Consider the following 12,479-nt stretch of genomic DNA (forward strand, 5'->3'; position numbering starts at 1 on the left):
TTAGCTATTTGTTATTAACAAATTTATTTACATTTGTTGAACCAAGATTAATTGTGAAATTTAACAGGAATGGCATAAAAAGGCCAAACACGACCTCTCAGGAGGGCTGTCCACACAGTTGCTCTGTTTCTAAACTAACAACTCAGGTCCTCACCCACAGCTAGGTCCCCCTTTCCTCCTCTGAAAGGAGACAGAGAACAGCACCAGGCTTCTGGTAGCTTCAACATTTAAAGAGACAAACACACAGAAGCAGAGAAGGGTGAGAAGAACCACAGTACAAATAGTAATAAAAAAAAAAAGTGGCCAAAGAATCGATAGCAAACCCATTTCTGTCTCCAGATTAATGGCTTGGCTGCAAGAAATGGGGAGAAAGGAGGTCTTTGGGGAAGGAGAATGGGAAGGAGGGAGGGAGGGAAGAGGATGAGGCGGAAGTTGGCAGGTGAGACACTGGCCCCGGAGCAGAACTCTGGGTGGGCAGCTCGAGCTGAAGAGGCAGAGAAGAGCTGAGAGGGGTCCCCAGAGGGGACTCTGGCCACATCCTGGGCTCAGAGGAAAGGTCAGTGCTGGGCCCCAACTAAGTGCCTGGGGGAGGGAGCTTGGTAAGTGCTGCAGCTGGCCCCTCCTCTGCTTCATATGTTCCTGAGGATCTGTGTACAGGAGCGTGGGGGGCTGGGGGAAGGGACATGAACAGGCATTTCAGAGAGCAGGAGAGACCACATGTTTGTGGGAAAGGAGACTGGGGTGGGGGTGGGGAACACCAACAACTAACCATCACTCTGCAAAGAGGCAAGTGCCCGTGGAGGGCCAGGAAGCCGGGCCAGGCCTCCTCCTGCTCCCACTTCTTTGTGGTCCTGCTATGCCAACCTCGCCTCCTGGTGTGGGCGGCTGGCCATGGCTGGGCAAGCCCATTGTAGATTGCTGCCTGGTCAAGAACATGTTTGGAGGTAGGGGTGGGAGGGCAGCCCCCAGCCCAGGCTCTTCTGGTTCTGCCCAAAGACCTGGTGGCGGGATGACTGGCTCTGTGACTCCACAGAGCTTAGCATGACAGTCGCTGACTTGGACCTCAAAGGCCGGGCTGAGGGCTCTGCTCCTCCTTGTGTCCTGGTCAGTCCTGGCTGGGTGTGCAGCACCAAGAAGAGGTCTAACTTGTTATCTTTGGCCCTTTAGTCGGAGCTGTCTGGCACCGTGAAGAGCCTAGTACCCTGGGGACTCACAGGAGCAGCTCTCTGCTAGCACTGGGCTGGGGCTGGGAGACAGGGAGGCAGGGCACTTGGAGGGGTTGGGGAGCCCAGGACCATTGGGAGCAGCTGGCTCCCCCACTGGCTGGTGGAGGGTGGGGGTGAAAGGTGGATTGGCTCTCTGCAGGGCCTCCTGGGGGCTGCATGCCGGCAGCTGAATGTAAGTGGGCTGACAGCTGCTGGAACTCTGCTGGTCTGTCTGTGGGCTGCCGGGTCAAGGGATCTGGGAGAGAGAGGCAGCTCTGTGGGTGGTACAAGGGCAGGAAGGAGGCTGGGGGCCTGGACTTACAGCTTGGAAGAGGAAGGGAGAGAAGATGCCTGCCATTGGTTGTCCAATGAAGCCTGTGGCCAGGAACCCCCTGGCCTCTTTTCAGCATTGTCACTGGGAAACTGAACCTTCCGCTTGTGGCCAACAAGTGCCAGGTATTGGCCAGAGGAGAAGTCCATACAACCAGAGCTGGTCAGAAGGCACTGGCAAGCAGGGCTTCTGGACAGAGGTGTCCCTGGGAGGTCCACAAACATGTCAACTGACCCCCCCCAGCTCCTGGCAGCTTGCTCCTGGTGCAGGTACCTTGCCAGCTCCCACAGGTTCAGCTGGTGCCTTCGTGCTGTCCACTGTCGCAGCCTGCTCTGGGGTGCGTGGAGCCTGGCAGTCATCTTCTTTTTTCATCCTGGAAGATGCTGCCCTGGACTGGGAGGGCAGGCTGGGGGGCAGAGTTTCAGCACAGGGAGGGTCACATTCAGAAGCTGGGGAACCTGACTGCCTGTGGGGACAGCAACACTCAGTGAGCTGCAGGGCTCAAGTCCAGAGCAGGCAGCAAATTGGGATCCTTCCAGGTGGGGCCTGAGGGCAGGGAGAGGGGCACCTGTGGTGCTGCCCTTTCTGAGTTCTACTGTCCAGACAGAGAGCTGCCCATTCTGGTGTCCTGTTAAAAGCCTCCTCTTTGGGCCGGCCCGGTGGCGCACTGGAGAGTGCGTTGCTTGGGAGCGCGGTGGCGCTCCCGCCGAGGGTTCAGATCCCATGTGGAGACCGGTTCCCGCTCACTGGCTGAGCGCGGTGTGGGCGCAACACCGAGGGTTGCGATCCTGTTGCCGGTCAGTAAAAAAGACAAAAAGGAAAAAAAAAAAAGCCTCCTCCTTGGAGGGCCGGCCCGGTGGCGCACTCGGTAGAGTGCAGCGCCTGGGAGCGTGGCAGCACTCCCGCTGAGGGTTCAGATCCCATATACAGACCGGTCTGCTCACTGGTTGAGCGTGGTGCGGGCGCGACACCGAGGGTTGCGATCCCGTTACCGGTCACGAAAAAAGACAAAAAAGGAAAAAAAAAAAAAAAAGCCTCCTCTTTGGGTCTGACCGTGAAGTAGCAGCCAGCACTATCTGAGCCTTTCTTGGCTCTGCAGCTTGTGGTTGGGGCTGGCCAGAGGAACAGGTTAGAGGCTCTTCCACTTAACGACTTCACAGTGGAGGCTGTGCCCTTTGGCAGCTGAAGAGACTGGCTGTCCACCCTGAGCCCAGAGGTGGATATTTGGGGTGAAAGATGAAGCCACAGCCCCAGGTAGGTCTGCCCTTGGTGGGCAGCAGGAAGGAGCTGTGCTCAGAGGGCCCTGGAATTCCTTTCTGTGGGTGACTTCTAGAGAGGGAGAAAGACCTTGCTCTCTTCATCTGGAAAAGACCCAAGAACTACCCCCCATTAGCTGGCCAGAACTGCTCACTCCCTACCACGTCAATGCCCGTGTGGTATGAAGGCAGTCACACTCTGGTCTGGGCCTAGTCCCGATCAACTGAAGCCACAAGTGGAGGTCTTTTTTTTTTGGTCACCCCCAAAACAAAAAGGACAGAGGATAGTGGGAAAGAAAGGTGAGGACAGAGAAAACCTCACAGTCTGGACCCTGATGCTGTCAACTTGACGTTTCCTTCCACCTAGAGAAGGCAATAGGAGAAGAGTGAGAAGGCGGTTGTACCGCCAGCTGTGGTGCTCACCTGGGGAGGCTGGCCTGGAAGGCGATATCTGTAAAGCTGTGGCTGAGCTGGGCGATGATCCGATCTACTTCTGCATATGGATGGGCTTTTAGGGCAAAGCTCCGGTGCTGGGCACTCTGAAGATGCTACCCGGGGTGAGAGAAGGCACAGGGCATTAGACAAAGCCAAGGTGGCACAGAAGCAGACCTCCCAGCCTGGCTTCAGGCACTGGAGGACATGGCCACGCCAGGATGGAGACTGGATAGGAAAAGCTCCTCCTCAGCAGGCCAGGCTCTTTCAGAGCAACCTGGGGAGTAGCTGCTGAGTGGGGAAGGGGCTCACCACATGGAGCTCCTCAAAGGCCTCTTGGCAGCACTCACAGTACCCTTTCTTCCTCCTGGGCATGGTGCGGGTTGCTGATTGCAGGCTTGGCACTTGATCCTTGGGCTCTCTGGGGTGGGTACAGGGTGGGGGAAAATAGTCAATGCTGGTATCCTCAGAGGAGGAGCTACTGCTCAGGACCTGCAGCCTGGGCCGGGGTGGGGAAGGACCAATGGGCCAGGCAAGCACAGAGAGGCAGGCCTGCCCTGCACTTGGTACCAACAGTGGCAGGAGAGGCGACAAGGAAGATGAGGCCTCCTTGTACACAGCCTGTCCTCTCTCTGTCCTTTCCTCACCCACAAATCTCAAACCACAGGTAAGGACAGGGTGCTGATGGCAGCAGCAAGAAACCTTCGTAGGAATTCCAACTTTGCTCATACACAAACCCACATTCATGTGACCTGAAAGATGAAAGGGAAAAGGCCTCCACAGCAGTAAGGGTCACGATGCCCCTGACCTCCTCCACCTTGAATGTCCCCTCCCCTTTAGTTCGGTCTGTCTTCTCCCTCATGCTGACTTGTCCTTCACAGCTTCCACCTTTCACCGTGGACTTTCAAATCTTTCTCAAATCTGACTTGTCATGTGGATTTTGGTTCCATACTTTCTGTTTGTGGAATTTTTTTTTTTGGCAGGTGGCTGGTAACAGAAATAGAACCCTGGACCTTGCTGTTATCAACACCATGCTCTAACCGAGAGCTAACTGGCCAGCCATTGGACCCATATTTCTAATGGTCTGTAGGGCACTATTTATCTGTCCTAGCAAACCCAGCAAGTCCAAAACATTCCCCTTTAAAGACTTTCTAAGTATGACATAAAACCCAGAGAACATATAGAAAAGCTGATAAATTCAACTACATACAATTTTTTAAAATGTGGCAAAAATCATAAGCAAGGTTAAAAAATAAACCACAAGCCTGAGTTTTTTTTTTGTTTTTGATATTTACAATAACAAAGGGCTCATTTTCCTAATATATAAAGGGCTTCTTAGAAATCACTAATAAAATGATCAATAACCCAATAGAAAAATGAAAATGGGCAAAGGCTATGAAGAAGGTCAATGCAAAGAGCAAATGATACAGCATATGAAAACATACTTAATGTCATTCATAATAAGAAAAAATAAAAGTTATACTGACATACAGTTTTCAAACTATCAGATTGGCAGAGGTCAACAAGTCTGACAGCACACAGTATTAAGGAAGGTGGTGGGGAAATAGGCTCTCTCCTACAGTGAGGGTGACAGTGCAAACTGCTATCACCTCCATGAAAGGCAATTTGGCCCCACTTATCAAAACTATAAATGCAGGTACTCTTTGTCCCAATATTTCTACCTTTAGGAATTTATTCCACAAATATACTTGAACAATCACAAATTTACTGTGAAAACATGGTTGTTCATTGCAGCTAATCTAAGCATCCATCAATAAGAAACTGGTTAAATAAAATATTAAATAAAATACAGTAAATAAATTCCATACAACAGAATACTCTGCAGCCATAAAAAGGAGTAAGAATGCTCTTTAGTATTAATAGGAAATTAGGATATATTAGGTAGAAAAAGCAAGACCCAGCACAGCAAATATTATATTATTCTTTAATAACATAAAGAGGAAGAAGAGGAAACAAAGGAAGGGGCTGGTTGGTTACCTCAGCTGGTTAGAGAGCAGTGTTATAACACCAAGGTGAAGTGGTGTTAGAACACCAACCAAGGCTGGATCCCTATATCAGCCGGCCACCCCCCAAACCCCCCCCCCAAAACAAAACAAGAAAAAACAAACGATACATATGTACTTGTGTATACATAAAATATCTCTGGAGACAGACCTAAGAACTAGAGGCTGAGTGTGGAATATATACTTTCCACTTTACGTCCTTTTTTAAAAAGATGACCAGTAAGGGGATCTTAACCCTTGACTTGGTGTTGTCAGCATCACACTCTCCCAAGTGAGCCACAGGCTGGCCTCCTTTATAACTCTTGAATTTTGAACCAAAATATAATAATCATTATTTTAAAAATTAAAAAATTAAACATTTCCTCCTATACATACTTTCTAAACCCTCCCGCCCCACACCCCCTTCCATGTCCCACCTAGGCCAACCCCCTGCCCAGGCTCCTCACATGCAGGCACCAAAGCTTCACTGCTTCTTCATTTGCCCTTTACAGCTCCTCAGCTCTTCTGCTATCTCAAAGTCATCCCATGCCTAGAACCCCTGCCAGCATCAAGTCTGGGCCACCTCCTGACTAGCTCTCTCTGGCATCTCTTGTATCTTCTGGGAAAGGTGTGAAAGGCACTTAGAACTTAACCCTCAGCTCATTCTCTCCTGTACTCCATCTACTGCCACATTCTCTTTCTTCCCTCCCTCCCAGTTGCACTATTTCTTGACCTGCGGCCTCTATCTGCTGATGGGACCCACAGGCCTTCCTTGGCCCTAGCAACTCTGAGAGTCTGCCCTGTTCTTATCTCCTGGTCCGTGAACTAACCCTGCAGCCCAGAAGTTAGAAATGGTCTGAGAAGGCATCTAGTCCATCACTTGAGCTGAATTCCTTCTCTACTCTGGTCAGTGAAGGTTCAAATTCTCAAACATCTGCAGAGTAGGAGTAGGAACATTAACAAGTCTGTAAGCCCCTTAGTTATTTCTGATGTTTAACCCAACAGGTCTCAAACTTTGATGTGTGTTGAAATCACCTGGGGAGCTCATAAGAATACAGCTTGTGGGGCTAACATCATCACAGATTCTGATTCCATAGGTGCGGGCTGGAGTTCAGGAACCTGCTTTTTTAATGGGCTTCTAGGGTACTCTGATGATGGTGGTCTTTAAACCTGAGCTTGAGAAACCAACCTATTGCCTTCTGGACACTTATGTCAAATTCTTCAGTCGGGATGAACAACAAACAAATAAAATGGAGGAACACTCCTAGTGCCTCTGTTCTGGGCTAAGTTCCCAGAATAGACTTCACCTAAGGAGCAAACACATGGCCATTTCCAAATCTGACCAGCAGGCCCCTGAAGGGGAGGACTTTGGCCTGTAACCAGACCTTGGTACTCAGGGTCCAGAAAGACTCACCTGGTATGGTGTGAGCTGCCTGGAGTCATCAGGGCCTCAAAGGGACTTGCATTTTTAGATCCCAGAAAAGAAATTTCGGGAAAGGATTTAAACTGATAGTGGAAAGGACGAAACTTCCTGAAACACAAAAAACTTCCATTTTGACCACAGTGGGGAAGGGAAAGACTGAGGAAGGGGGACTAGCCCAACTCCTTAGAATTCCAATCCTGATAAAGTGGACTCTCACCTCCACATCCCTTAAGTTCTTTTTTTTTTTTCCTTTTTGTCTTTTTTCGTGTCCAGCAACGGATTGCAACCCTCAGTGTCGTGCCCATACTGGACCGGGACCGGCAAACCGGGACCGGCAACGGGATCGCAACCCTCGGTGCTGTGCCCACACCTCGCTCAGCCAGTGAGCGGGAACCGGTCTGTATGTGGGATCCGAACCCTCGGCGGGAGCACCACCGCACTCCCAAGCGGCGCACTGTAGTAGTGCGCCACCGGCCCGGCCCACACATCCCTTAAGTTCTAAAGTAAAACTCTCATCAGCTTTTCTACTTGAATTAATACTTATATTAAGACTCTCCCTGTCTACTTTTCAAATAAATTTACACCCACTGCCTCATTTGATTCCTATAACCACCCTCTGGGCTGAGTGGAGTAAGTGGTATTACCCTATTTTACAGGAGAGGGAAGGAAGCCCAAAAGGTTCTGTGACTTGCCCAAGAGCTCATGACTAATAAGTGGCCAAGACCAGACCACAGGCCACATCTTGACTCCTGATATAGTTTTTCCCATCTTTCCATTTTGTTTCTCGACTCTACAACAACCTTTGAGGACTCTAGCCTGGCAGAATCTAAATAGAATGCTTAAACCAGAACAGCGATTTTCCTGTCCCATGAAGGGAAGAGTTTTTGCTTTGGGCTGGTGCTCTGAACGGAGAGGACAGGCACAGTGAAGGTTCTGGATAGTCAGACCTATACTGGGTGGTTTTGGCGGTTTGCCTCCAGTTGTGAACATTCAAAAGACTTCCAGAGCCAGAACTGATTTGCGTATACTCAGCAAACCCTGCTGACTGATGCAACTGCTGGGCATGCTGTGTTTGGTTGCAACAGCCCATGCTCTGGGGGAGACAGTGCAAGCCACAGGTTCCTGGGCAGGGCAGGGTGAAAGCTCTGTGGCCTCAGGAGTGAATTAATAAATGAGCCTTTTTAGACCCTTAAGAAGGGGGTGCCCTTCAAACCCTGGCACCCCTTTCTTCCTCCTCAATGATGTTTTGTTTCCACTTAGGAGTCCTGAAATTTGAGGTTGGTCAGGACTTTGAAGAGCTTCAAAAGAGCACATAAAAAACCCCACAAGAAACAGCTCCGCTTGGACCTCATCTCTGATCTATGACGCCAGAAATACACAAGCTATGTAGGCCCCTCTGATAACAGTGACATTACCTGTGACTGCCATGTGCAGTGCAGATACTGAGGCACTGACACTGTCTCTCAGCTGCTGCACACGAGTCATGATTACCTGTGTAACTAGTTGTGAAGGGGACTGAAGGACATGTACTCTACCCCATTGGAACTGGAAGGGAGTACCTCGGTCCCATCCCTACGTTCTTTCCACTCACCTCTGGGCCACCAAAGCCAACTCTACTGTCTGCAGGCACTGAGTAGGGAAGAGAGACCTATCTGGAGGATGGGCAGCCATGCCAGGCTCCTAGGACTAGGTCTTCAGCTGCCCTGCCTAAGGCTCAAGGACAAACAAAATTCTGGTCCCAGTCTCTGCTGGGTACATGTAGCATTAGTTCCTTTTTAAAAATTTTTTATTTTGAAGTAATTATAGATTCACATGGACTTTTAATCTAGTACTTATTGAAGATTCAATGATAACCAAGGTGGCTAATAGCTCATTTTTGAAGTAATTATAGATTCATATGGACTTTTAATCTAGTACTTATTGAAGATTCAATGATAACCAAGGTGGCTAATAGCTCATCAGGTTAACATCATCATTGTGACTTTCCTATTCTAGGTAAGAAGGGGCCATAATGGCGGACAGAGAAGGCAGAATGGGAGGGCACCAGGCAGGGCAGTCAGGACACCTGGATTTCGGCTTTGGGTTGCAATTTAATATCACGGTGGTTGCCCACAAGTCACTTACTTTCTCTGACCTCAGTTTTCCCCACTAGGAAGAGGATGGACTCTCCTCATGCTTTTTTCACCCAGGGCTGTCATGTACCAGAAAAGGGTTTTCCAAAGCAAAACAAAAAGGCTCCATCAAGTATGAGGTAGTCTGACAAGGGAATCCTCAGTAGCACTCCCAGCATCCTCTCCTCAGCCAAGATGATGTCTTGGACTGTACTAGCACTGTGACTGGGGCAGCAATGATTCGACGTTAAGTGTCAGCACACACTGGGGGAGAAGCGAGCAGCAATAACGAGCCTGGATGGACATCATGAGCTCATAAAAGCAGAGTATTAAATGGAGGTAATTCACACACGGGATCATTAACCTCTGACTCATCTCCAAGAGGAGTATCAACTGTATAATGTCACCCTCAAAGGCCCTCGTGGTCTGTCTGAGACTTCTCCATGACAGTAGGAGAAAGTGGCTTCTGGGGAAGTCGCAGATGCAGGATTGAGGGGCTCCACATCTCCGTGTCAGCGGGAGGTCTTTGAGTACCTCTTCCTCCTCTGTTCAGGCCTGGTGCGGGCAAGTGGAGAGGGAGGAGGTCCCACTCACCTGCTCTCATCTTCGACTTTGAGGAATGGGGCCTTCAGTCTGGCCACTAAAAGGGGAAGAACATATCAGCTGTCAGTCTGCCCTAGTGCAGAACCTGTACTACACACGGAGGAAATGCTCAGAGAGGTGAGGCTCTGCCAAAGCCTAAGAGCCTCACAAAGGCTGGAAAACATGCCACCCCAAGCTGTGCCTTTCCATTTCACAGGGGTGAGGCACCCCTCCAATCTCCTCCAGACTCTACCCTTGGAAGAAAGAGGTGCACTACTGGGGGACAGAGGTTGCACGGTAACTGAAGCCCTAGACATGTCCTCCCAGCAGGACACAGGACTTCCTGAGTGGGTTCTGCAGGCTGTCAACCAACTAATGATGCCACCACCATTAGAAACCTGGCTGATGGGAGAACCCCAGCCTCTGCTGGTTTCTGCTAAAAGCAGGGTTGGGAGGGTCGGTCCCACAAAATCCTACGTCCTTTCTAGACCTTTGCTCCTGGTGCCTCAGAGTCCTGAGAGGGCTGAGAACACTCCCCAGGCAGAATTCTCCATGAGGACCCTGGGTTTTTTTCACAGGGAGCAGAGAGGAAGAGGGATAAAGAGTGTTTAGCAATCTTAGTAGCAAGATGTTAGAAAGATATTACAGATAAAATCTGGTTCCTTAAACAACAGGGCAAAGTGGTGCTGAGAAGACAAATTTGGAGTTAATTAATCAAGAGATTCACCCCCTACTAGCTAGTTCTTTGCATAGTTCACAAAATCTCTTAGGCATTAAGAACCACTTCTATCTTCTCTTGGTGACCAGGAGTCCTGTCAGGGGTAGTCAAGGCAGTCTGGGAGCCTGGGCAGACCTAACAGCCACAAATTCCCCAAGGAGGCTGGCACTTCACAGCTCCCAATCCTGCCCAAGGCTACTACTAAAGCCCAAGCAAAGAGCAGCCTTTTTTCCTTGAGCAGCAGCTCCCATTAATTACTTTTTTGGGACAATTTCTTGTCTTTCTAATTAACTGAGACAGTGATTAAAATCAATTCCTCCACAGACTTCCTTGAATTTTGATCATGAGAGGTGCCAAGCGACTTTTGTTCCTACTTGTGCACAAATAAATGCCACTTAAACAGCATCTTTGGGAGAAACATCCAGGGGGAGAAACTCTCCTGCTGCCCAAGCAAAGCCAGGAGGTAGAGTCTATCAATCTGCCAGTTTGTCAGTTTTGGGGAGTCTGGCATTTCTGAAAACACTAGGCAGCTGTCAAACTGCCCACCCCAAACCTACTGAATCAGAAGGAACAGGATGCTGAACTTCAATCGATGCCCAGGAATAGCCAGAGGATGCAGGAGCCAAAGTGCCTGCATGGAGTCCTGGCTGTAAAGGAGAAGCCCCAGCCCAGAAGCTTTGGACTTGCTTTTGGATGCAGCTCTATTGCCCCAGAAATCCAAGGCCCAGGACCTGGAAACACAACCAAACCTAGAAACAAACAAGAGGGGGCAACACAAACTGGACTCGCTTCCTGCCACAGGAAAGTGAGCAGATGCTGCCACAGAGGGAGTCACTTGGAACTGTTTAGGGAGGGAGGGATTGCAATTAGATGAGGAAAAGCTACCACACTGACCTTTCCGTGTTCTTGACTCCACGGCTGGACGTGTTCCCTAAATGGAAAGGGAAAATAGGTTAAGGATGTGAGGGAACCACGGGGGTCGAGGAACTGGGCCTGGTAAGCTGAGTCGCTGTGAGACTGTCCCACTTTGCTTCCTCCTGTTGGGAGGCCTGCAGAACCAGACTCTCAAGCCCTGAGCTAGAGCAGACCTGAGCACAAGGGCTCCCTCCACCTCCCCAGGGACATAATAAACGGTGAGCCCTCTGCATGTGAATCTTGACGGCAGCTGACTCTGTGGAGGGAAGGCAGGATGGGGCAAACAGCAAGAGCTTTGTAGTCGCCTGGGCCTGAGTGGACACCGGAGCTGTGCTACCTGTAATGTGAGGCGCATCCACCTATCTTACAGGATTTGGCATGGATTAAATTAAAGCATGTAAAAGATCTGACACAGAGTCACTAAATGGCAGCTTTTATTTGCTAGACACTGCTGCTATTCCAGGTCACCTTACAGGACAAGAGTGAAGATAATGGCCATTTGCTTTCCTATACCCTATCTTGTATACCCTGAATCTGTGGGTCAAAAACAACATTTAAGCCAAAGTCAAACAAAGCTGACATTTAAAACTAAATGGAATAGGGCTGGCCAGTCAGCTCAGTTGGTTAGAGCATGGTACGGATAACACCAAGGTTCAATCCCTGTACCAGCCAGCCACCAACAAAAAAAGAAACCAAAAAAAACCCCTAAATGGAATAAAATAAAAAATTGGCTAATGAGCCAGGGGGCCAGGATGAGAGATCTATTGGATCCATGACTGCCTGCCCCTCTGGGCCCAGGGAGGTTCCACACTCTCCTCCAGGCCACACCTCAAGGACAATCACAACACAAAGAAGCCTCCCATATTCTCTCCCACATCAGCAGACTACACCCAAAACTTACTCCAACAGACTCCCAAATATCTACAAAATAGATTACTAAGTTAAAACAAAGTAAAAATGCTGCACATTTGCATAAAAGGGGGGGATTTTTGACATATTTGCTTGTATGTGTATACAGTCCTAGAAGGATACCTGATAAACCATTCACATTGTTTATGTCAGGGAGGGAGGTCAGTAGCTGGGGAACAGAAGCTGGAGGCGGGACAGACTTTTCAATTTTGAATTCTGAACAACACAATATCTATTTAGCAGCAGGAAAACCCAAAAACTCCCTGAGCAGAGGGTGTGGAGAGAGGGGTGTCAGAGGCTGAGTGCTCCATCCATCTTGGATGTGGTTTGTTACTACTGTTAGTCCTACTCCTGAATGCCAGGCCCTGGGCGGATCTGCAGGGTTTAATCCTTCCTCAGATTTAGGCTTGGGTGAAGACACTGTGGCTTTAAATCAGCCTGCGCTCTCTTGATGTGGTACACACAGTTCTAACCCCAGCAAAGAAAGGAAAAACCAGATAAAAATTTGGAAGACAGCAGGTATCTCAAACAACGCTGCCCCCCCCCCCCCCCCCCCCCCCCCCCCCCCCCCCCCCCCCCCCCCCCCCCCCCCCC

General features: G+C 49.7%; 1 protein-coding gene across 1 annotated transcript in view; it reads right to left on the reverse strand.

Annotated features, from left to right (window-relative positions):
- Positions 1-12,479, reverse strand: part of DBF4B (DBF4 zinc finger B) — a 33,762-nt gene continuing 21,283 nt past the window's right edge. The window contains exons 8-15 of the mRNA XM_008578312.1: positions 10,956-10,992; positions 9,356-9,401; positions 6,642-6,758; positions 3,537-3,645; positions 3,216-3,340; positions 1,810-2,002; positions 770-922; positions 1-669 (exon numbers count right to left, since the gene is read on the reverse strand). Coding sequence (XP_008576534.1) covers positions 151-669; positions 770-922; positions 1,810-2,002; positions 3,216-3,340; positions 3,537-3,645; positions 6,642-6,758; positions 9,356-9,401; positions 10,956-10,992 — 1,299 coding nt within the window. The 3' untranslated portion in view covers positions 1-150. The remainder of the gene's footprint in view (positions 670-769; positions 923-1,809; positions 2,003-3,215; positions 3,341-3,536; positions 3,646-6,641; positions 6,759-9,355; positions 9,402-10,955; positions 10,993-12,479) is intronic.

The sequence above is a fragment of the Galeopterus variegatus genome, unplaced genomic scaffold, assembly GCF_000696425.1.
Source record: "Galeopterus variegatus unplaced genomic scaffold, G_variegatus-3.0.2 Scaffold1660, whole genome shotgun sequence".
NCBI lineage: Eukaryota > Metazoa > Chordata > Mammalia > Dermoptera > Cynocephalidae > Galeopterus > Galeopterus variegatus.